This window comes from Symphalangus syndactylus, chromosome 17 (genome assembly GCF_028878055.3).
Source record: "Symphalangus syndactylus isolate Jambi chromosome 17, NHGRI_mSymSyn1-v2.1_pri, whole genome shotgun sequence".
NCBI lineage: Eukaryota > Metazoa > Chordata > Mammalia > Primates > Hylobatidae > Symphalangus > Symphalangus syndactylus.
This window is the reverse complement of record NC_072439.2, coordinates 25,452,244-25,478,145: the sequence shown is the minus strand read 5'-3', so window position 1 is coordinate 25,478,145 and position 25,902 is coordinate 25,452,244. Positions and strand designations below refer to the sequence as shown.

The 25,902-nt window shown below is 44.3% G+C and overlaps 1 protein-coding gene across 1 annotated transcript in view; it reads left to right on the top strand.

Annotated features, from left to right (window-relative positions):
* The window catches only part of RASSF3 (Ras association domain family member 3), an 89,069-nt gene that overhangs the window by 50,683 nt on the left and 12,484 nt on the right, over window positions 1-25,902 (top strand). Inside the window, exon 2 of the mRNA XM_055250930.2 lies at window positions 25,296-25,403. Within this exon, the coding sequence (XP_055106905.1) occupies window positions 25,296-25,403 (108 nt within the window). The remainder of the gene's footprint in view (window positions 1-25,295; window positions 25,404-25,902) is intronic.

Here is a 25,902-nt window from a genome sequence, read left to right as displayed (position 1 = left end):
ACTTTCTCACAATTCCATCATCATTAACCATTTACATTCAGGAGCCACTATACTAGGCACTCTAAAGGCACCTTTAAAGAGCTGTCTCATTGTATGTAAGGGTGTGTACACTGAGAAGTCTGTATTGCCCAGTAGTATGAGAAAGCTGCTGCTTTCATCTGGCTTGGTGCTATGAGGGACAAATACAACTTTGTGTTTCATAAGGAAGATTAATACTTTGACATAATTCTAATTTCTTGGCCTTTAAGGAGAAGGTCACAAAATCTTTTTTTGAAAAAAGGTAGTGACTATCATTTGCTTTTTCCCTATAAAAGCAGGGACGTTTCTTTTTAACATATTTTTTCCCAATGGCTAAAATAATGTATACTCAATGCAGAAGACTTGGAAATTGGAAAAAATGGAGGAGCTTTTGAAAAAAATTTATTTTCAGCGTGACTGTTGGTTTTGCTTTGAGTCGGAAGCAAGCTTTGTTTTGCTGACTTGTCTCATGCTTAGTAGTCCTTTCCTGCCTCCTCTTGTGATCCCTTGAATTTGGAGGCTTTGGCAGGGAGTCACATGGCCATCTCTCCCCATCAACTTCCCATCTTCCCACTGGAGCGCACGAGCTTTCCTCTGAATCTGTGAGACTTGAGCTCAGTGGTTCATGTTAATATAATAGAACACCCCTTTCTTGTGAACGTTTGCTCTCAGGGTCTGTTTCCAAGTTGAGGCTTGACACATCAGAAGGTGTTTTGTGGAAGGAAAGAGCCCTAGTGCCAAAGGCATTGGGTTCAGATCCTGGCCTCAGTCAAATGGTAGCCGTAGCCGTAAGTAAACTCGGCTTGCTCGTATGTAAGTGGTAATAACAATGCTTAGACACAATGATCTGATCTACCTGGTACATAGCAGGTTCTTGGGCTGGGCATGGTGGCTGATGCCTGTAATCCCAGCACTTTGGGAGGCCAAGGCGGGAGGATCACTTGAGCCCAAAAGTTTGAGACCAGGCTGTTTCTACAAAAAATTAAAAAACTAGCTGGGCACAGTGTGGCACTTGTAGTCCTAGCTATTCAGGAGACTGAGATGGGAGGATCACTTGAGCCCAGGAATTTGAGGTGGCTATAAGCTGTGATTGCCACTGCACTCCAGCTTGGGTGACAAAGTGAGACCCTGTCTCTAAAAAAAAGGGGTGCGGGGCCTCTTTCCATGGATATGATGCTCACACAACCCTGTTTGTTCCTTTCATTCAAAAATGTGTATTGAAGTCCTAGCTAGCTTCTTGGGAGGCTGAGATGGGAGGATCATTTGAACCTAGGTGTTTGAGTGCAGCCTGGGTAACATAACAAGACCCCATCTCTTTTTTTTTTTTTTTTTTTTTTTTTTTTTTTTTTTTTTTTTTGAGACGGAGTCTTGCTGTGTTACCCAGGCTGGAGTGCAGTGGCGCGATCTCGGCTCACTGCAAGCTCCGCCTCCCGGGTTCAGGCCATTCTCCTGCCTCAGCCTCCCGAGGAGCTGGGACTACAGGCGCCCGCCAACACGCCCGGCTAATTTTTTGTATTTTTAGTAGAGACAGGGTTTCACCGTGTTAGCCAGGATGGTCTCGATCTCCTGACCTCGTGATCCGCCCGCCTCGGCCTCCCAAAGTGCTGGGATTACAGGCTTGAGCCACCGCGCCCGGCCAAGACCCCATCTCTTTTTCTTTTTCTTTTTTTTTTTTTTTGAGACAGGGTCTCTTGTGTCGCTCAGGCTGAAGTGCAGTGGCTTGATCTTGGCCCACTGCAGCCTCCACCTCCTGGGTTCAAGCAGTTTTCCTGCCTCAGCCTCCTGAGTTGCTGGGATTACAGGTGCCCACCACCACGCCTGGCTAATTTTTATATTTTTAGTAGAGATAGGGCTTCACCCTGTTGGCCAGGCTGGTCTCGAACTCTTGACCTCAAGTGATCTGCCCACCTCGGCCTCCCAAAGTACTGGAATTACAGGCATGAGCCACCATGCCCAGCCCCCATCTCTTAAAAAAAAAAAAAAGTGTATTAAGCACCAGCTGTGCACCAAGCCTTGCTCTAGATGCTGGATACAAAAATTGAGAGAGAGAAAAAAAAATCCCTGCCTTTGTGGAGCTCAGATTCTTGTTGGGGAAGTAGGTAATAAGATAAATGCTGGGTGTGGTGGCTCACACCTGTAATCCTGGCACTTTGGGAGGCAGAGGCAGGTGGATTTCTTGAGTCTAGGAATTTGAGACCAGCCTGGGCAACATGGTGAAGCCCCATATCTACAAAAAAAAAAGAAAAGAAAAAAAAATCAGCCAGGCGTGGTGGTGCTTGTCTGTAGTCCCAGGTACTCAGGAGGCTGAGGTGGGAGGATCATTTGAGTCTGGGAGGTTGAGAGGCTGTTGTGAGCTGTGATTGCACCACTGCACTCCAGCCTGGGTGACAGAGTGAGACCCTGTCTCAAAGAAACAAAAACAAGATAAATGCCTAGATATATGTTAGATGATTGGTCACTGCCAAGAAGCAAATACAGCTTCCATGTTCTCTGCGTGTGTATGTGTGTTGAGAAGGAATATTGGGAATAATGAGTGATTGTAGCTGCATCTTGTTTCCATGTGAAATGTGTCTTTAAGCTCCTGCTGGGGGCCAGACTCCATCCCGTGTTGAAGTGGGACTCCCTGGTTGTTTCTGGGGCACTGTGTCTGTGGAAGAAGGTGGATTCTGGATCTTGCCTGGCTGGGAATGAGGGCTCCAGCAGCAAGGCTTAGGATTTGACGGGGAAAGAGTGTGTGTATTTAGGGGGTCAGCGGGAGATGTCTTCGGATATACATGAACAGTGCTTAGAATAGTGCTAAGCATTCAATAAATTTTAGCTATTAACACATATAATGCATTGTGCCTTTTGTTATAAAACTCAGAGCTTTAAATAGAAACTAGAAGAGCCATGTTCTTGGAAAAAAGTGTTCAGTGTTAGAAGCAGTAATTATGTATTAATAATTATGTAAATGCCAAATTTGGAGCATGCACATAATTTGATCTCTCTCTCCCCCTCACGCTTTCATTCCCTTAGGCCATTTTGGAGGAATATATTTTAAGGCAGGAATCTTGGATGTGTACATAACAAAGGTCTTCTTGTGTTACTATCTAGTGGATCAATAGGCAAAAGGAAGAAACACATTCTCAAAGCATGGTCAGATTCCTTAAAATGTACTTAGATAAGGGGGAAAAGGGTAAGAAATCTAGTAAAGGTGTGGTGCATGCTAATTGATGGGGAAAACAAAAAAAGAATATAATTATTTCCCAAACTCTGACCATATCTAGGTTAGTGACGAAATTTGAGTTTGGGAAAAATATACGTATCAGGGATGCAAGCTTATTCTATGCAGTTTACCCCTGCAATTGTTATTATTATTATTTTTTTGAGATGGAGTCTTGCTCTGTCACCCAGGCTGGAGTGCAGCGGTGTAATCTCTGCTTCCCAGGTTCCAGTGATCCTCCCACCTCAGCCTCCCGGGTAGCTGGGACTACAGGCACACGCCACCATGCCCGGCTAATTTTTGTATTTTTACTAGAGATGGGGTTTCACCATGTTAGCCAGGCTGGCCTTGAACTCCTGACCTCAGGTGATCTGCCCACCTCGGCCTCTCAAAGTGCTGGGATTACAGGTGTGAGCCACCGCCCCTGGCCATCCTGCAATTTCTTACTACGTTTTAGCCTCGGGTTTTTTTTTTTTTTTTTTTTTTTTTTTGGTCTCAACAGAGAATTCTTTATTATGTCCAAAAGAGCACAACAAAAACATCCCAACAATACATAAATCTATATATAAAATATAGAATATCTCCAAATTTTTACTTTATATGGCAGCACACCAATATATGCAAGAGAACATATTGATGGGGCAAGGGGAAAACTGATTTGGGCAATGACTTAATTAGTCAGGCATCAACATTCAGAGACCTGGTAAACAGCAATTTTAGTCAGAAAAGCACTATGAGAAGAGTTCCTGTGAAGCTGGGATTTACATACTTAATTCTCCGTTCCTGGTCATTTCATCCACAACTTGACTGTTGTCAATCATGGTTCTTTGCTTTCGGAGTGGTACTATCAAGGTACAGAGAATGCCCATCTCAGTACCAAAATTTCACCATGAAAAATCATAATAGACATAACAAAGCTTAAAAAAATGCTGCATTTCAGAAGTATTTACCCTAATAATTTTTAAGAAAGCTTACCCTAAATACTTCCAAAAACAACAGGCTTTACAAAATGTTATACAACATCCTGTGTACAGCAGTCAGGCCATTTGTCAAACTATTTAGTAATTAGTTTCTCGTGTACTCTTTCATCTCAAGAAGGTCAGTAATCATCTGTCTGATGTCCTCTCTAGCTAATGATCTGTTGTTAGCCTACTTTTAACAATGGAAGAAGAAACTGATATATGGTTTTTTTTTTTTGTTTTTTTGTTTTTTTTGAGACGGAGTTTCACTCTTGTTGCCCAGGCTGGAGTGCAACGGCACGATCTTGTCTCACTGCAACCTCTGCCTCCTGGGTTCAAGCGATTCTCCTGCCTCAGCCTCCCAAGTAGCTGGGACTACAGGCATGCGCCACCATGCCCGGCTAATTTTGTACTTTTAGTAGAGACAGGGTTTCTCCATGTTGGTCAGGCTGGTCTCAAACTCCTGACCTCAGGTGATCCGCCCGTCTCAGCCTCCCAAAGTGCTGGGATTACAGGCGTGAGCCACCACGCCTAGCCCTGGTATATGTTTTAAGTCAACCAGTTCTCCTTATGTCTCATAGTTTCTGTTTCAACATCATATTATTGTGTACTACAGAAGCAATCTCTCAGTTATGAAAAATAAAATCAGTTTCAGGGCTCACAAAGTAAAAAGGGAAATTCTTTCCCAATCTCCCCTTCCCCCACCACCTGGCTTTTTGTCTTAAAAAAATGAAATTTAATTTAAATGTGTAAGACACTTTAATTTAAATGTGCACAGGCACTTTCCAAAAAACAAAAATGAAGCCAAATCACAAAATTACTCAATAGTTATAGAAGACAGCTCTGATTTTGGGGGGTCATCTCTGGTTGCCTCAGCATAAGCATTGGTCTTTGGCTGCTAGCCTTGCTTTTTAGTTTCAGGAATATGGATCCTATTATTGGTATTAAAAATTATACTTATAAAACTGTTGAAGGCTATTACTAATTATTTCAGTTCTCTATATAGTATTTGTACCTCAGTTTAATAGTGCTTACTAAGTCATTTAAATAATAGGTCTCTGTTGAACAATATTAGAATTGTACCCTTCCACCTCTAAAAAGTCAGAGTTCCAGGATGAAAAGGTATGAAGTTCTCTGTTGGCCGTAGTATTTTGTGGGCTAAATCATTGTCTAAAATCAAAAAGACAATGTAGTGGAAGGGTTCTAGGAGTTGCATGGATCTGGGTTAGAATCTCAGTGCCTCTCGCAACCAGTTGTTTAAAATGTGGGCAGATTAGTCTCTCCATTTCCATTTTCTCTTTTGTGAAATAATTGTTATTATTTTGCAAGGTTCATGTGACAGAATGGATTAGTATGTGTGTCTAGCATAATGTAGATGCTAAAATTAAATGATTGATTTGGCACCAGTCAGAAAGAGTTTATTCACTTTTAATATTGATTTTGAAAGTCTCCAGTCAGATTGCTTAATTGATACACATTAATTTTTACTGTTAGATTTTTAACTTACTATTAAACACCAAGTTTGATAATAAATGCTATTAGTGAGGTAGGAGGTGGAACTTGACTCCAGACCAGATTGAAGACTGGCTGAAACGGAAGAGATGAAAGCATCTCTCCATAAGACACGCCCACCAGTGCCATGTCAGTTTACCATTGCCATGGTAACACCTGGAAATTACCACCCCTTTCCATGGCAGCAACCTGGAAGTTACCACCCTTTTTCTAGAAGTTTCTGATTAACCTGCCCCTTAATTTGCATGTAATTAAAAGTGGGCATAAATATGACTGCAGAACTGCCCTTGAGCTGCTGTTCTGGAGCAGTCACAGAGCTTAACACTGTCACGTCAGTAAAGCAGTTTCCTTCTACCGCAGGGTCGCTCTTCAGCTCTTTCCTAAGTGCAGTCGAGAATCTTCCCGGGCTAAGCCCCAGTTTGGGAGCTTGCCTGCCCTTCATCAATAGTGGTAGTAATAGTAATGATGATGGTAGCCAGCCAGATACAGTGAAGCGTTCTATGTGTTATCTCAGTTACTATGAACAAGGGCCCTCAAAGGGCAGGTTATTTTTATGTTCATTTTGCTGACAAGAAACTGAGGCTTAGTGAGACTGAGAGTTAGAAAGTAACGAAAGGAAAAAGTTATGTTAAATGATCACTTTTTCATGGAGCCATGCTTTTTTGTGCTTAATTTATTGCCTACTGCTCATATGTGCTTTACATTGTTCAGTGTTTTCTCAAGATAAGCAATGAGAAGTAACAGCTGTAGTCAACTTTCTTCCCCAAGTACTAAGTAAATAAGGTGGTTAGGTGTGGAATGGAATTAGCTATGGAATGCTGATTGTTTATTTTCTGTTGTAGGATGAAAGACATTAGGCATGAAGAAGGAAGATAATTTTTTACTTGCTATAGATTTGAAATAGTTTCTTTTGCTTGCTTTTTTTTTTTTGAACTACTGAGGAGTTCAGAGTGGTTAACTGAAACAGACTCTAAAAATACCCTTTAGTAGCATGCTTACTGAAGTATTTTCTGTTTGTCTAAAATTAGCAGATTTGAGCTGTGTACTCTGGTTTTCCAAAGCTTCCCATTAGGTGACTTCTTATTCTGGTGTACTTTGTTATCTTTCTGGATAACATGTTTGATGGGTGTTAAGAGGTAAAGCTGGGAATGGCTTTACTTTCTAACAGAATACTTTACGAAGCAGTTTCCAGCTTAGATACTTCCTCCTACAGGGAACCTTCCCAAGGTGTTTCCTTGCAGTGCTCCCTTGCTTATCCTGCCACTGTCCCACATGTCCCACCTAGGCCTTGAAGGGCAGAACCTGTCCTCTGTTCACTGTTGTATTCCAGTGCCTGACACAACTATTTGCACAGTATTAGGTGCTGAACAAATATTTATTGAATGCCAAAATTGGTTCATTTACTAAGCAGAAAGAAAGTATTTTTTGTTGGCAGTGTCTGCAAAGAGATTTGTCTTTTCATATGAAAATTGAGAAGTGGGGACAGCAAAGCAAGAAAGTGGGAGCAAAAGTAATTGAGATCCACAGTGGCTCAGGAGTGTTGACTGGTGCAGGGTGTGGTAGAAGCCCGTTAATGGGTAGGGGAGCCAGATACGGAGGCTCAGCTGGGCTGGGGGCAGGTCTGCAGGAAATGGGGGGCTGTGGAGAAGGTTACCAGCTGTTACCAGAGTTTTTCTCTGCATTGGGAATTTCTAAGGTGTGTTTTTGTTTTTAAAACAATATCTGTACTTTCAAAAATATGGTTTCTCTGCTGCAAGGGGAACACATTTATTTTGTGAAAGTAGGTGTACCTAGTTAACAGTTTCCATTTGTTAATTTCTGGAATAGTGTTTTGGTTACTTGGAATGTGTGTGTGTGTATTTTCTTTCTTTCTTTCTTTCTTTCTTTTTGAGACAGAGTCTTGCTCTGTCACCCAGGCTGGAGTGCAGTGGCACCATCTCGGCTCACTGTAGCCTACGCCTCCTGGGTTCAAGCGATTCTCCCGCCTCAGCCTCCCAAAGTACTGGGGTTACAGGTGTGAGCCACTGTGCCTGGCCTATTTTCTTTCTATTACAAGTCCCTTGTGGGAGAGAGGGTCGTAGCTCCTATTCTAAACGAACAGAAGTTCTGTCTTAGAAATTTTCCCATTTTACAAGTGTTCAAAGAAGACCAAATTTCATCTTCTTTCCCTGCCTGTGTCCTGGAATCAGCTGAGAAGAAAGACATGAGTAAAGTGGTCTTCAATTCAGCCAGTCTTCAATTGTTGGAGACCAAAATTTACCTTTATGCTGATCAGGGTTAGAGCTGCTATGCAGAACATAGCTTATCTCTGTGGGCAAGTGGCCTTCCGGAGGCTCATCTCCAGAGCCGTGCAGCAGAATGTTGCCCTCAAGAGAGGACAGAGGGCGGGACTGGCTATGCATTCATGCTCACTCCCTCCTTCCAGATTCACTGAGCCTGTTTTCCTTCCGTATTAAGAGGTAAGAAAGTGACTCCTGGAAAGATGTACTTTCCCAAGGTCACACAGATAGCTGACAACAGGTTTTTCTCCTGGGCTCTAGAGACCTTTGGTCTGAGTAGAAAGGGCGTGGTTATGGGGTTGGCCAGGCCTTGTGTTCACCACATTCTGCTTCTGTGCTCTTAGCTTTGGTTTCTGCATCTATACCATGGGGTTAAAATTTCTACCCTCGGGGTTCCTGGGAGGGTTACCTAAGGTATAACTGTTGAATGACCTGATCCAGTGCTTTGCACTCAGAATCAGCAATGTAAATATCACTCAGCCAGCCTGGGGCACTTTCCTCTGTCAAACCTTACCAATCCTTTTCTTCTTCTTCTTTTTTTTTTTTTTTTTTTTTTTTAATTGAGACAGGGTCTCACTGTCTTGCCCAGGCTGAGGTGGAATGTGGCACAATCTCCGTTCGCTGTAGCCTCCACTTCACAGGCTCAATCGATTCTCCAGCCTCAGCCACCAAGTAGCTATAGGCACGTGCCGTCACACCCGGCTAGTTTTTGTATTTTTCATAGAGACGGGTTTTCACCATCTTGCCTAGGCTGGTCTCAAACTCCTGAGCTCAAAGCGATCTGCCTGCCTTAGGCTTCGAAAATGCTGGGATTACAGGTGTGAGCCACCGTGTCCAGCCTCATCGTTCTTTCTTTTAATCACCCTGGCTTGGCACCTCAGAAAACATGGTGATTGTAGTTTAGCTCTCAGCAGGGTGGGACTTGGATGTTGACTGTTTTAATTTTGATTTTTTTTTTTTTTTTTTTTTTGAGATAGAGTCTCGCTTTGTTGCCCAGGCTGGAGTGCAGTGGCACGATCTCGGCTCACTGCAAGCTCTGCCTTCCGGGTTCATGCCATTCTCCTGCCTCAGCCTCCTGAGTAGCTGGAACTACAGGCGCCTGCCACCGCGCCCAGCTAATTTTTTGTATTTTTAGTAGAGACAGGGTTTCACCGTGGTCTCGATCTCCTGACCTCGTGATCTGCCTGCCTCGGCCTCCCAAAGTGCTGGGATTACAGGCGTGAGCCACCGCACCCAGCCCAATTTTGATTTTTTAGGAGGAAAAAAAATTGTTCCTAAGGAAGTCAAGTCCTAAATTGAAAGACTTTTATATGTTACACACACCCTAGAAAAACTTGGGTTACACCTGGGATTGATTTTGAAGTAGGGCATTGAACTGTGTGTCCTGTTTAACCTCGAGGAGCAAATGGCTTTCCATTCTAAACATTCTCATTTCTTCTCTGGGACATTTTTTAGGTGCTTGTTTAAGTTTCTGTTTTGTTATGCATGTTAGAGGACTCTATATGAACAAGTTCCTAGGGGAGGAAATTGGTGACTTAGATGAAAGGGTGAAAAAGGTGAAACCTTCACATTGTTGTGTAAGGGATTGTCCCAGAATGTGTGAAATTTGATGTAGTCCTTCTTGTCTTCGTTTTTTCCTTAGATGTTCTGGATGAAACAGTTCCCCCTGCCACACGTGGAGATAAGGATGTGGCTCTAGGCAGGGCATATCCTGTGTTTAAGACTGTGTTGACTCTTCTTTTACGGTGTCTGCCACTTGTTTCCTGCCTAGATCTTTAGTTTTGAGTGAAGTAGAGCCGTGAAGTCCTAGATTTGTAATGCTAAGGCATTCATTATGTTAAATTCAGTTTCTCTTTTTCTTTTCTCTGCTTCACATCAGCCTTGTACTTTAGCAGATTTCCAGTCCAGTCTTGGTAGCTGGGCTACCGCTCTCCTTGACCTGTCCCTTTGCAAGCAGCAGACCATGGCCAGGGTTGGGAGGCCGGCTGGGCCACTGACCCCAGTGCTGAGGAAAGGTGGAGCGGGAGGCCCTTTCCTCCCGGCCTCGGGCTTCCTGTGCACGCCACTGAGGAGGAAAAGGAGCTGGAGGGCGTGTGAACCCTCAGGTTATACAAACAACACTTCTGTGCAACAAAGAAAGTGTAAATTGCTGTAAATTACCAAAGAAAAAAAAAATTGCTGGCAATCTGCTTTCCAGGGCAGATGGAGGGTAGCTTTTATTTATACATTGGTCAGCTGATTGAGTGATGTTTAAAAACCACCTTTACTTCTGGCACTTCTTGGCAGTATCAGTTTTTTTTTTTTAATGGATAGAGAAGCTTTTTTATTTTACAGATTATAACTGCATATCTTTACCTGAGGGAGCTCAGGTTCGCTATATCTAGCAGCTTCCACATGTCATCTCTGTATGTGCAGTTGGTGCCTGCATTAAGGAGGACGGACAGCCTTGTGGCGTTGGTGCCTCTATTCTGTATCTAAAGCTATTTATTTGGGGGTGGCTGCCCAATGAGCGGCACATCAAAGTGGTGTTCAGTTATGCTGGCCAAGTGCTGAATTGCATTGTGTTTATTTTTATTTCCAAGGTTATTTTTTACACATGAAAGCCTTTTCCCCTCCTAGATTTTACTGTTTTTTTTTTTTTTTCTGATTAACAAAGATGTACAGACTGAGAAGTTTTTGAAAATTTTGTAAAAATGTTGAAATTTTTATGCAGAAAGAGAAAGTGGGGGCCCATCCCAAATCTCACCAATCAGGCAGAAACTATTTGTCATACTGAATACAGTTTCTCTCTCTCTCTCTTTTTTTTTGGGTGGGGGGGGTCTTTTCATTAAAAAACTCTTATGTAGGCATGTTAACTGCACTTGCATGGTCCTTAGGAGATGAAGGTGTTTCGCCATTTCTGGAGTGCTGCACATGTAGTTTTCTTCTTTTTAAATTGTCAGTGGCCCTGGCCAGATTGCTAATTCCCTACTAAGTTGCCAGTTGTGCTAGTACCCCACCCTCCAAAATCCATATTGACCTTCTGTATCAAAATGGCTAAGTGGTCAGAAACCAGCAGTGGGCAAACGTTAGGGTCTCAGCTTTCCTCCTTTCTTTCACTCGCTGGCTTCACTGGCTTTGAATCAGACAGACCTGAGTAGGAACCTCACCTAGCCCCTCCACTAACTTTGTGTCTTTGGGCAAAATAAATCTCCCTGAGCCTCTATTCCTATTTGCAAAATAGAGATGATAGTATTACCCGATTCCAGGGTTATTGTAAGAATTCAGAGGCAAGTTGTGAAGGGCGTGGCATGGTGTCTGGAATGGATGATGATACAGTTCCCTAAGGGGAGCTGCTGCCACCTCTGTGCTGGGGATTCTGCCTCTGCCCCATCCCAAGAATTTGGGTTGGCCAATCCTGCCCTGTCTGGTTTTGGATGAGGGACCAGGAAAGAAAGGGAGGCAGGATGGGGGAGGTGTTTTTGAGAAAAACCTTATTTTTCCCTCTTCAAGTATTTGTTTCAGGCAGTACCTGAACCCTCAAAGACTGATGGGGGCTGGTCTTGGGTCACCCCAGCATGGTTCAGTGAAGTGGGCCAGGGGCACTGGACCCTCGGCTTTCTCCCTGCAGGGGGATCTGCCTCCCTGGCCTCGCCTCTTGTGGTCTTCTGTGTTTGTTCACTCCTTACTCACTCTGAGACTTCTGACTGACCAACCTGTGTTCCTGGCATTCTTTTGATGATGTAAGTGTTTCACACCCTATCTGCAACCAAGCAGGAGGACAGAGAAGATTTCTGCAGCAAAGAGTACCTCTAGAAATTGCTTTTGTGAGGTTCTTTGAGGTGCTAATCACCTAACTTTTATTTCAATTGCTCTGACTTATCATTTAATAACTCCAGAGGACTTTTTACTTCCTTGGCAGGAGGAGAAAGGTGATTGCTCAGATAAAACCCAAACCTAGAGCTGCACTTCTGAAGGAAATTGCTGCTCAGGTAGAGCTGGATGTGTAGATGTTCTCCATGGGCCCATGCTGCGCCTGTACCAGCGTCCTGAATTGACGGCAGCAGAGGGGTATCTTTCTTCATTCTTCATCATGTATTGCTTGAGGCAGAACGAATACTTGTACACTTGGGATTTCAGCCATGCCTTTTAAGGGCTGTGAACAGATTTATCAAAGAGCCATCTTGAGTGGCCTGTAGGGCGGAAGGGAGAATACAGGACGAGAAAGTGGATGGAATTAATGGGAACAAGAGTGATATAAAACAGTTTAACCCCCTGTGGCCTTCTTCAGACTTTTACATTTGTCTATTTTTATTTATTTTAACATTTTTAACTTTCGTGGGTACATAGGTGTATATATTTATGGGGTACATAAGATTTTTTGATACAGGCATATAATGTGTAATAATCATATCAGAGTAATATCACCTCAAGCATTTATCATTTGTATTACGAACAATCCATATATATTCTTTTAGTTATTTTATTTTATTATTTTATTTATTTATTTTGAGACGGAGTCTTGCTCTGTCGCCTGGGCTGGAGTGCAGTGGCACGATCTCAGCTCACTGCAACCCCCGCCTCCTGGGTTCAAGCGATTCTCCTCCCTCAGCCTCCTGTGTAGCTGGGATTACAGGCCCCTACCACCATGCCCAGCTAATTATTGTATTTTTAGTAGAGATGGGGTTTCATCATGTTGGCCAGGCTGGTCTTGAACTGCTGTCCTCAGATGATCCACCCACCTCGGCCTCCCAAAGTGCTGGGATTACAGGCGTGAGCCACCACACCCAGCTTATTACTTATTTTTGAGAGATAGGATCTTGCTCTGTTGCCCAGGCTGAGTCATGTTCACTGTATACTCTACCTTCTGGGCTCAGGCAGTCCTCCCACCTCAGCTTCCCAAGTAGCTGGAACCACAGGTGCACAACCACCACTCCTGGCTAATATTTTTATTTTTTGTTCACATGGTGGGGAGGCTCTTGCTATGTTGCCCAAGCTGATCCCGAACTCCTGGGCTCAAGCGATCCTCCTTCCTCCGCCTTCCAAAGTGCTGAGATTACAGGTATGAACCACTATGGCTAGCCTGGTCTATAGAAATGTCTAATTTTCTTCAGACTTTGTTCTCCCTTCAAATTAAGTTTCATCTGGCAGAGTGGCTACTCCATTTGTTTGCAAGCCTCTGCCCTTGATGTTCAGATTCCTGCTGCTGGTGGAGCCAGCTGAGTTTCCCAGATGGGCTCCACCTGCCTCCTCCTCGGTTACCGCAGCATTCATTGCATCGTGCTTCCTGTCTGGCTCGCCTCCAAATGAGCCTGTTCATTTCCTTTCTCCGGAAACTGTCCTTATCACTGAGGTTCAAAAGTCCCATAAAGGATATGGCAGTCTTGAGACTTGACCTCCAAACTTTGACCTTAATAAAAACTGGTTTTTTAAACCCAGCTAACCTGAATGAGTGGACTATGGCTTTTAATTGCTGTTAGCTGAAGGAGATGTATGGCTGCTGGGTGATGCCTTGAACAGTGAGATGTTACATATAATCTTGAATTTGGGGTGGTGCTTGTGTCACCACTCGGAATTATCTTGTCAGTCTCACTTCCCTCCCGGCTTCTTGCCGATCTTCTTCTATTGTTTTCAGTTAATTTTTTTTACTATCCAGTGAACTTACTTTGTATTTATTGTTTGGGGTAGTGTTGTAGATGGTATTAATATTTGAAAACTTACTGTTGAAAAGGACCGTAGTCCAGTGGCCTCTTTTAATAATCAGGGAAAACTGAGTCCATGAAGACACACCTGCCTTTGAAAACATAAGAATCCACTGCTTTTTCCATTGAGACGGAGCCCACAGAGATCTCTGAGAGGACGGCTGCAGCAAGAGTGCTGACTCCCATGCAGCCACATTCCTTTTCTAATTGTCAAAGCTGATTAGTGGATTTGGATGTGCTGCACGGCTTGGAGGCCTCTAATAATCTTTCCTTTCTTACATAGCTCACCTAGAATTTGAAGAAAATTAAACCAGTTGTGAAATATATCACCTTTCAGAAATGAACAGCATCTTAATTGATTCCCTTTGAAAACACATCAAACTGGGATTTCTGAGTGTAATCTGGTATGCCTTGAGGTGGGGACCTCATGCTGGGGCACTCAGAGGAGACTGGTCCACCTCCAAGTTTGTTTTCTGGCTCCAAACAAGTGAGTGGCTGTTTGATTGTTGGCACACTACCCGGTTTTAAAAGTACAACCATATAGGGTATGGAGGGCTGGTAACCAGGGGGTTTAAAAAGTGAGGTCATGGAAGGCCTAGATGAAGCTCTTTTAATGTGTATCACAACTGCAATTAATCTTACTAACATGCTGGGCCTGTTCCTGCTTTCGCTGCCCCGGGTGTGTGAGAGTATTTAGGGGGCATGCTTTGAAGGATTCTTGTTCTTTGATCATGCACATGGATAACAGAAGTACATCAAACTTTGTGTCTGGCATTATAAAGGCCTTTTGTATGCCTCTGTAGATTCATTCAGTTTTGAGAAGAGAGCAAAAAGCTTCATGCCAATTGATAAGATGTACAAAAGTGGGTGGATTGCAAATGCAGTCTTGCAGCAGTGATTTCTATGACCAGATCAGAATCAGCTGAACAGGAATGGAGCCCTCTTCTATATCCAACACTAAGGTAGTTCCAGCACAGTATTCTGGGAGTGAAAGATGTAAAAAAACAGCCAGGCACAGTGGCTTATGCCTGTAATCCCAACACTTTGAGAGGCCGAGGTAGGAGGATCGCTTGAGCCTGGGAGGCGGAGGTTGCAGTGAGCCGATGTGGCCCCACTGCACCTCAGCCTGGGCGACAGAGTGAGACTCTGTCTCAAACAAACAAAAGTGTAAAAGCACTGTTGTGTATTTGGGAAGCAAAAGTATGCACAGGAAACAACAATGCATTGAAGGTGTTGTGGATCCTAAACCTGAATTGATGAGGGTAGCATGGGGGTTCTGAGGGCAGGGAGGTAACTGAGGGCTGTTGTGGTTAGGACGGCTTCCTGGGTGGGGTGGGCCTTGCACGCAGACGATCACCAGGTGAGGAGCAGGATGGGGTGCAAGTGGTGCTCTTAGCTTGCGCTGACTGGTAGGGCAGTACATAGTGAGAGGTAAAGTTGGGGGAGTATAGTAGCAGCGGGTGGTACACTTTGGTTTTCTGTGTGCACTCTTTCTCTCTTGTTTTTCTTTCTTACAAGTGTATTTAAGGAAGGCTAGTATGGTACTCCAGCCTTATAAGGTTGCTGCTTCATTTTATTTTTCTAGACCATATGTTAGAAGTTGTCTAAAATACCCACCTAGACTCCCCCCTCCTTGCTTAACAAGTTACCTTAAGGACCAAGAAAGAGGTTAAAGTTTCAAGTTCAACAGATGGGGTTTGCGTGTGCTAATAATCCTCTAATGAATAGAATCTGCTTACTTCAATGAAACATAAGAAAAAAGAAATATTTGTTCCTTTATAATATACTCATTTGCTCATAGTTAATGAATGTCACATAAGATTAAAAGCCTCTTAAGGTTTTCTTGCTGTGTCCTTTAACTGGTTTATTTTTTAATTTTTAAAATTTTAAATAGAGATGGGGTTTCGCAATGTTGCCCAGGTTGGTCTCGAACTCCTGGGCTCAAGCAATCCTCCCATTTCGGCCTCCCAAAGTGCTAGGATTACAGGCATGAGCCACTGTGCCCGGCCTGGTTTCTTAACTGCAGGATTTCTTAGAGTCTTTAACTTTCTAAGGAACACTGGGTGTCTCTAAGAGGAGTGAAGGAGGAGGAGGAGCAGGAGGGCCTTTTCTGTCCACAGCACATTTTGGAGGATTGATGTTCCATGGAACACTCTTTGGGAAGCATGGCCCCCTGCTGTTCTGCAAAGCTGTGTGCATTGCCCTTGTTCATCCCAGTTGCCCTCTGTTTTTCCACTTACTTTTCCTGCCCTGAGATAACAGTGATGCATCTATTGCTACAGGGAGGATTAGGGGATGGGGAGAAGCTGTTAAGTCCCTCTCTAACCTTTTCCTGCTGTTCGAAGCATGAACAAAGTGAACATCTTATATGGCTGCACTAAAAAAGTTGCCTGCTTACAAGCTGAATTCAGGCAAGATGAACTCCTGAATCCTCACATGAACGGAAATAGAACCCCACCCTGTATCCTGCCATTAAAAAAAAAAAAGAAAAATCTTCTCATCTGGCAGGGGGAAAGAAATCCCAGCCCTAGAGTGGCCAGGATGAATCAGCATGCCAGGGCTATACACCAAGATAAGCATTGAGTCTCTCTAGATGTGGCACCATGGCAGATTATCAACACTGGTGCCGTGAGAACACTGCAGCAAGCAGCGCACTGTACTTTTAAGGACAAGAACAGCAGCACCAAACACCCCAGAAACAACTGTTGTGATTCTTTCCTTCAGGAGTAGAATTTTTTTTTTTTTTTTTTTTGAGACGGAGTTTTGCTCTTGTTGCCCAGGCTGGAGTGCAGTGGTGAAACTTCCACCTCCAGGGTTCAAGCAATTCTCCTGCCTCAGCCTCCTGAGTAGCTTACAGGCCTGAGGGATTATAGGCATGTGCCACCATGCCCAGCTAATTTTTTGTATTTTTAGTAGAAACAGGGTTTCTCCATGTTGGTCAGGCTGGTCTTGAACGCTTGACCTCAAGTGATCCACCTGCTTCGGCCTCCCAAAGTGCTGAGATTACAGGTGTGAGCCTGTGTGTCTGGCCTTTTTTTTTTTTTTTTTTGATGGAATCTTGCTCTGTCGCCCAGGCTTGAGTGCAGTGGCACAATTTTGGCTCCTTGCAACCTCTGCCTCCTGGGTTCAAGTGATTCTCCTGCCTCAGCCTCACAAGTAGCTAGGATTACAGGCTCGCATCACCACACCTGGTTAATTTTGTATTTTCAGTAGAGATGGAGTTTCGCCATGTTGGCCAGGCTGGTCTCAAACTCCTGACCTCAGGTGATCTACCCACCTCGGGCTCCCAAAATGCCGGGATTACAGGCGTGAGCCATTGCGCCTGGCCACTTTTTTTTTTTTTTAGACAGAGTCTTGCTGTGTTGCCCAGGCTGGAGTGCAGTGGCACAATCTTGGCTCACTGTAACCTCCATCTCCTGGGCTCAAGTGATCCTCCTGCCTCAGCCTCCTGAGTAGCTGGGACTACAGGCACACACCACCATGCCCAGCTAATTTTCTATTTTTAGTAGAGATGAGGTCTCCCTGTGTTGCCCAGGCTGGTATTGAACTCCTGGGCTCGAAGGATCCACCTGCCTTGGCCTCCAAAAGTGCTGGGATTACAGGAATGAGCCACTGTGCCTGGCCTGGAGTATTGCTCTAGAACATCCTGTTTCACATCGTTTTATGTGGGGTTTTTCCTTCCTCATTCTTCATTTACACCTCTATTATAGTCTGTATTTGCAATGTTTACTGCAGTAATTAGATGAAGCTTAAAATTCAGTTCTCATTTCCAGGGCTCAGAAGCCACGTGTTGCTCATGGCTGCTCTGATGGACAGCACAGTTACAGGACATTTCCTCCACTGCAGAAAATACTGCTGGATAGCCCTGATGTATATCAACAATGCTGATCATTATTTGAGAAAACTTTCTGGGCTCCCTCAACACCTCTGCCTACTTTATTATTTTAAAACAATTTTTTGTAGGTGCATACCACCATACCCAGCTATTTCTATTTTTTTGGTTTTTTTAGAGACATGGTGTGCTATGTTGCCCAGGCTGGCCTTGAACTCCTGGGCTCAGGTGACCCTCCCGCCTCAGCTTCCCAAAGTGCTGGGATTATAGGCGTGAGACACCATGCTTGGTGACTCTGCCTACTTTATTATCTTAGAGGTTTTGGTACTGGAAGTGAAGAACATTGGACAGACATCAAACGTAAATACAAAACTGTCCCAGGTGGCTCTTCTCATACATTTCTCTAGGGTTGAGCAAGACATGCTCCCCACCTGGAAGACCCTCCTAGGGCTTTGTAGGTTTAACTCTGTGTGACAGTTCTCTTTGTATTCATCACAGGGCCTCCACTTTGTATACCTAAAAGACTTCTGAGAACAGTATTTTTCCCTATTAATCATACTTTAAAATCTAGTTTAGGAGCATCTAACTTCACATGCCGAAATTTTCTTTTGAAATTTCCTTTTAAAACCCCCACACTGCTTGCTCTATAGCTCGTGGAAATCACTTACTTCATACCGTGATTCATTGCAAACCTGCTTTGGTTTGCTTATAAGTCCCTCCATGAATTCAGTGGAAATGTCTCTCCCAGAGAGTGTTTTTCTCTTTCAGTCTGGTCCATGGTACTTTATTTCATGTCCTTATTAGAAGACATCTAGAGGAGTCAAGACCTAGACTCAGTTCAGTTTGAGCTAGGCTTGAATTCCATTTGCAACATGGGACGGGCCCACTGCTCCAATAAATGTGCTGTTTTACATGTGAAAGGTGCTTGATGTTTTGCTCTATGCAATTCCTAGGCTAGAACCTGTTCTGTCTGTTATTGCACTGAGTATCGCAGTCTGTCGGTCATCAGCAGGTGACTGCCTATTGCCAAAACAGACGATGAGATGTAGGAATTCATGATTTCAGAATCTAGCCTCACTTGGAGAAAGCACCTGTTGGCCTGGGAAGTTCACCCTTCTCTGCTGACACAGGCTGGACCCCACACCTGACCAGGTGTCAGAGCACCTGTGAGAGCTGTGGGACCTCCTAGTGGCAGTGTGATGGTACCACTTACTGAATGTCATGCCACTGGCATCAGGCACTGTGCATATATTGTCCCCCACTCAATCAGAGCATCTGTACTATTAATATTTGCTCTTTTTTGTTTGTTTTTGGTAAAAGGTCTTTATTTTTTAAAGAGATCGGTAATACAAAAAAACAAACAAACAAACACCCAAAAACCTCTTGTGGGGCTGGGGTGGGGAGTAAGGTGAACTTTACTAGGCTGTCAGCCAAGCAAAGGCAGAAAGGTGGGGTCCACAACTGTCTCTCACAGCTTTAAGTGCTTGGCATGGAGCTTGGCTCCAATAGGCACTCAATAAATAGTTGTTGAATAATGGCTTGTATTATATCTTCATAACAGTTATATAAAGTAGATATTCTTTTGCACATTTTACAGTAATGGGAAAACTTAGGCCCAGAGAGGTTAAGTAACTTGCCTCTGGTCACACAGCTAGAATGTGGCAGAGCTGTGTGATTTTAGACCTAAGTATGTCTATAAATCATAGTCCACAGGCCGTCACTAAGCTAAAATAGAGGAAATGATAGGGCCACATTCACCTTCTCTCTTTTGAACTCACTTTTTGAACGGGGGGCGGGGACAGGGTCGCTATGTTGTCCAGGCTGGAGTGCAATGGCACGATCTCAGCTCACTGCAACCTCTGCCTCCCAGGTTCAAGTGATTCTCCTGCCTCAGCCTGCTGAGTAGCTAGGATTACAGGTGCGCCACCACACCCAGCTAATTTTTGTATTTTTTGTAGAGACGGGGTTTCACCATGGTGGCCAGGCTGGTCTCGAACTCCTGACCTCGTGATCCACCCACTTTGGCCTCCCAAAGTGTTGGGATACGGGCGTGAGCCACCGCGCCCAGCCTGAACAGTCACTCTTAATTGCACTATGTTTATTTTGGGCATTTTGTTATGTTTTTATGTTTTTAATTTTGATATAATTTCACAGTTATAGAAAAATTAACCAAAAGAGTATAAACAATTATCAGACCCTTTACCCAGATTTGTTGGGACATATTCTTAGAAAGTCTGTGTTGTGAGCCTGTGGGATTGGGCCGCACTTCTTGAGTAGAGCCTGGGTCATGCTACCCGAGAACTCCTGGGTGCGTGTGAGGTTGGGTGTGTCCCATCTGAGAAAGTTCGCTGCTGAAAAACAGTGACGTAACCACCCAGGAACTGAAGCGAGCCTAAGAGCAGCTCTCCAGGGCTTGCTGGCTGGAAACAATGAGGGAAGAGTCTAGGATTTATGAAATATTTTTTTGTGGAAGAACTCTTCCTCTGAGAAACTGCTGGAGGGTTTGGGGAATACACAACAAAACTCACTTATGAAAAGATGACATGTAACTCACCAAGCAGACGCTCTCAGGCGTGGCATGTTGCCCTCACTGGCTGCCAAGAACAATAACTGACACATTATCCACAGACGGCTGCGCCCCATGCCGTTTCCTCTCTTGCCATCACAATGAAAGACCAGGGTTGACACTTGGTATTTTATCTATTCCACGTCCGCTGCACCATTTTCTTTTAACTCTTCCTTCTTGCTCTCACCCCTTTACCTGTTGGAGCTACTGTGCCCCTCCTGGGTTTCATTTTCTTCTCTTCGTTTTTCCTGGGCATACAACTGCATTCCTAGAGATTGTGGTTCTGATTCATAATCAGTGTATGTGGAGGAAGGGGGAGGATTCTTCTCTGTGAGGGGACAGGAGGGTCTTTTTTAAAGGGGTAAACAATTGGGAAGTTTTTAGAGTTAAGGGTCTTTCTCTGATGCTAAATGAAACCACTGTCCTCTGTTCCAAGGCCTGAGCTTATGACTTCTTTGCTACCAGACCTAGAGAAACAGTACTTGGTGGCCATTTTGGAAGCAGTTTGTCCTTTGACCTTCCCCACTCCACTTGTGCAGACACCACGCCCCGTGAGGATGGGCGTGGTGTCTGCTGCTGAGCCTGACTGCCCCACACTTAGGCAGGTGCCTGGCACACGCAGAAGCTCAGCAAATATTTGCTGAATGATGAGGCCTTGGTGTATGATTGCTACATTTTTGGCTTAAAAAGTACAGCATCAGGGCCCTTTGGGTTTTACCTGCTTTTCTGGGATATACTTTGCAGTTGATCATTTTTGTTTTGTTTTGTTTTGTTTTGAGACGGAGTCTCACTCTGTCGCCCAGGCTGGAGTGCAACGGCTTGATCTCGGCTTTTTGCAACCTCCACCTCCCGGTTTCAAGTGATTCTCCTACCTCAGCCTCCCAAGTAGGACTATAGGTGCTTGCCACCACGCCCAGCTAATTTTTGTATTTTTAGTAGAGACGGGGTTTCACCATGTTGGCCAGGCTGGTCTCGAACTTCTGACCTCAGGTGATCCGCCCACCTCGGCCTCCCAAAGTGCTGGGATTACAGGTGTGAGCCACCACACCCAGCCAATTTCCTTAGTTTTTAATCTCTGAGAAGGAAAGATAATTGTTACATAAGGATGTCTCAGTTATCTATGTGTGGATGATCCAGGGAAAATTTCTTTCCAGACTGGCTTACTCTTTGGATTTTCCTCAAGCTTCTGGGTCTGCCTGTGCGAAGGGGCCTAAGGCTGGGTGTTAAGTCCCATAGCATCAGCAAAACCTGTAATTTAGGGTTAACCAGTTTTACTTAACTCCCATTACCCCTTTTCCTTCTCCTCATTCTTAGAATCCTCACGTGAGTGGTGGTAAGCCCCTAGGATTTATGTATGCTGCTGTGTATGTGCTTAGCCATTTCCTGTGTATTTAATGGTGAACCTTTGGTGATTCCTCACATGGAACCCTTTTGCCCTTGGTCACACTTGTGAAAGCACCTCCACATCTTTGCAGTTAGATCACCCTAGGCCAGGAAGCACCTTAGAGGAGGCGATTGACTCTAGTTCCTTCTTTGGTAGAAAATGAGAGAACAGGCTCAGAAAGGTTAAGTCCAAGGGACAGGGTTAGTTGGTGACAGGCCCAGGACTGGAGCCCAAGTCTTGCAGGTGTGGTGCACTTTCTGCAACACCCCTTTGCCCTGCCAACTTCCCATCCCACATCCATGAGATTGTAAGTCCCTTATTATACACTTTTTAGTATATGCTTTGAAGAGTCTTTGGACAGTTAAAACTGAATGTACAAGCCAAGACTACCTCATTTTCTTCTTCAGCTATGACTGGTACCCAGCTAATTGTGGATTGGTAAGAGCAAGACAATCAGAGATATGATACATGTTTAAAACTTTATTGGGGCTCAGTGCAGTGGCTCATACCTGTAATCCTAGCACTTTTGGAGACTAAGGTGGGAGGACTGCTTGAGCCCAGGAGTTCGAGAGCAGCCTGGGCAACATAGCCAGACCTCATCTGTAGAAAAAATTAGCTATGCGCTGTGGTGCTTGCCTGTAGTCCCAGCTATTCAGGAGACTGAGGTGGGAGGATCGTTTGAACTCAGGAAGTCAAGGCTGCAGTGAGCCATGATCACGCCCCTGCACACCAGCCTGGGTGATAAAGTGAGACCCTGTCTCAAACAAAGCAAAACACTTTCTTGGAAGTAGTCACTGGAGCTTTTGAAAGCTTATTTTAATCCACAGCTTTTCACTCACCAAACACTAATACCAAAAATAAGATTACTTTGGGGTTTTACATTGGCAAATAGGATGCTCCCAAGGGACTTTGAAGCCTACCCCTGAAGCTAGGGAATGAGCACATTATCTTGTGCTGGTATTTATCCAGTATTACCCAATATACTGACCCATTAGACTTCACCAGGATGGTGCTGACATTGAAAAGTCACCGAGATAGGCTGGGGGTGGTGGCTCATGCCTGTAATCCCAGCACTTTGGGAGGCCCAGGCGGGCGGATCTCACGAGGTCAGGCCATCGAGACCTAACGGTGAAACCCCATCTCTACTAAAAATACAAAAAATTAGCCAAGCGTGGTGGCGGGTGCCTGTGGTTCCAGCTACTCGGGAGGCTGAGGCAGGAGAATGGCGTGAACCCAGGAGGCAGAGGCTGCAGTGAGCCAAGATAGGGCCACTGCACTCCAGCCTGGGTGACAGAGCAAGACTCCATCTCAAAAAAAAAAACCAAAAAAAAGAAAAGTCACCGAGATAATTTGTAGTCAGCACACCCCTCTTAGGGTCTAAAGTCAAAGATCTTGAGGCTTCAGTGGATCAAGAGCGTTTTCTTACTCTACATGGTATTGATGCAAGTTCTGTAGTAGCCCCTCCTGGTGTATTTACTTATGACACTAGCTTCCAGTGGGCAGATGGAAACCAGTGCCTGCCTGGAGACTATCCAGCTGTGAGAATGGTGTGATGTGTCTGGCAGAAAGAGGCGTGTTTACAAAGGCTTTATTTTGCAAGCGTAAATCATTGGATTTTAACTGTTCTTCCTCTCTTTGTGTTGAATCTGATTATGCAGCCTTTCTGTAGGTTTTTAAATGTTTACCCACACCAGACCCTTGGGGACCGATTGGATTTAGTGGGAGCACCCTAGAAGACCTGGATTAAAGTGGAACTTGGTCTCTCAACTAGTTGGGTTGTCCTTGGACAAACTGCTTGACCTCTGTAAATCTTCTGTCCTTATCTGTAACGTGGGGGTACTAATTAGCATTAATTAGCTCATTGTTGGGAGGATTAAATGAGAACACCCCTGTGGAAGTACTTAGAGCTCCCAGTAAAGGTTGGAGTTAGAGAGGGTTAGCAGGCTTTTATTTGCTTCCACATTTTTTTTCAGCAGTTTAATTTACTGAAACTGGCATAATAATGCCTCCTTGATTAGGTTGTTGGGAGAAGTAAAGGTGATACAAGTTAGGTGCCTGGTATACTTCATCAGGGTGACAAAACGCTGTCATTTGGTCATTTGTGATCACGTCTGCTACTGCATAATGTCATGCACTGGTGGGACTCTTTAGACAGCTAATTATTGATAAATTCTTCACAGTGAGAAGAGGATTTAACTGATATTTCTCCCTCTAGAGTGTGGGGAGGTAGAGAAGTGGGTGAGACTGGAAGGGTGGGAAGGAGAAGTCTGGCTACTTGTATCTTGGCCTGGGGATTTGTTTGGGAGATGAATTACCCTCTGGTAGTTGTGTACAGTTTACAGGTCAGTGATTAGTATGAGTCCGTGAATAGTGCCAGTTAATACTGATTAGCTGCTGTACTCTTTGCTGATAAATATTGTAAAGGTATAAAGACGACAGAGTTAATACAAGTTGCTAAAGAGAAACTTGTGGTAAATGTCTTTAAATGTTGTTTAAAATAGAAATGGCCAATCTAGCAGGCATGCTGAGGAAATGATGTTTTCGCAGAAGAGAAATTTAGCAATGACAGTTTCGCAGAATAATATCGGTAATGAAGGTAATGAAGTGTTACTTGTAGCTGCTGACAAATTAGTTTTTTAAAAAATATATCCCTTAGGGGCCGGGCGCGGTGGCTCACGCCTGTAATCCCAGCACTTTGGGGAGGCCGAGGCGGGCGGGTCACGAGGTCAGGAGATCGAGACCATCCTGGCTAACACGGTGAAACCCCGTCTCTACTAAAAATACAAAAAATTAGCCGGGCGAGGTGGCGGGCTGAGACAGGAGAATGACGTGAACCCCGGGGGGTGGAGCCTGCAGTGAGCCGAGATCGCGCCACTGCACTCCAGCCTGGGCGACAGCGAGACTCTGTCTCAAAAAAAAAAAAAAAATATATATATATATATATATATATATATATATCCATCCCCTAGGAAGACTGTAGTCTGAAAGAATGAGAACAGTAATTGGTGGATGAGCCTGGAGAGTTTGAAAGTAAGAACGAAAGGGAAGCAGCGAGGGAGAGAAGGAAAGAGAGAGAGAGAGTGTGTGTGTGTGTGTGTGTGTGTGTGTGTGTGTGTTTCAAGGTAACATGCAAGAACAGTAAGGTTCTTCTTGTGTGGGTTGTAATTTTTTTTTTTTTTTTTTTTTTGAGACAGGGTTGCACTCTGTCACCCAGGCTAGAGCACAGTGGCACAATTATGGCTCACTACAGCCTCGACCTGGGCTGAGGTGATCCTCCCACCTCAGCCTCCTAACTAGCTGAGACTACAGGTGCGCACCACCGCGCCCAGCTAATTTTTGTATTTTTTGTAGAGATAAGAGTTTCCTCATGTTGCCCAGCCTGGTCACAATCTCCAGGGCCCAAGCTCTACCCTCCTTGGCCTCTCAAAGTCCTGGGATTGCAGGCTTCTGCCACCGTGCCCGGCCCTTGTGTGGAATTTTTAAAAAATCCTGACTTATCCGCTTTTTTTTTTTTTTTTTTTTCGAGACAGAGTTTTGCTCTTGTTGCCTAGGCTGGAGTGCAATGGCATGATCTCAGCTCACCACAACCTCTGCCTCTCGGGTTCAAAGTGATTCTCCTGCTTCAGCCTCCCAAGTAGCTGGGTTTACAGGCATGCGCCACCACGCCCAGCTAATTTCGTATTTTTAGTAGAGACAGGGTTTCTCTATTTTGGTCAGGGTGGTCTTGAACTCTCAACCTCAGGTGATCCGCCCACCTCAGCCTCCCAAAGTGCTGGGATTACAGGCGTGAGCCACCGTGCCCAGCCTATCCACACTTTTTTCTATGATTGCTCACATGTGACATATCTTGTTTTTCTTCTAGGATGTTGAGAAAGAGAAGGAAACCCACAGTTACCTCAGCAAAGAGGAGATCAAAGAGAAAGTTCATAAATACAACTTAGCAGTCACAGACAAGTTGAAGATGACCTTGGTAAGTACTCACAATACTATTTAGGTTGACACCTGTCAAAAGACAAATATAAATTGTTGGTACTACAATCTATAGTTCTAAATATCTGAATAACATTTGTAGAAGTGTAGTAGTCAAGGTATACAGAACAGGAAAGTGGAATATTTCTGTGGCTTTCAATTTAAATCTGTATTGTGAAGTAGCTTTGTCTCAAAAATCAGTTGCTGGGTTAACCTTAAAAATGTGAAACACTTATAATTTTATTTTAAAAGATTTTGTGACCCACCCCTCCCTCCTCAAAGGATTTTTAGCATCATTGCCTAACACACAGAAATGGTGACTCAGATTCTAAGAAGACCTCAGGTAAGGTTTTTGTTTTGTTTTTTTTTTTTTTTTTTTTTTGAAACAAGGTTTTGCTCTGTCACATGGGCTGGAGTGCAGTGGCACGATCATCGCTCACTGCAGCCTCGACCTCCGGGCTCAAGTAATCCTCCCACCTCAGCCTCCCGAGTAGCTGGGA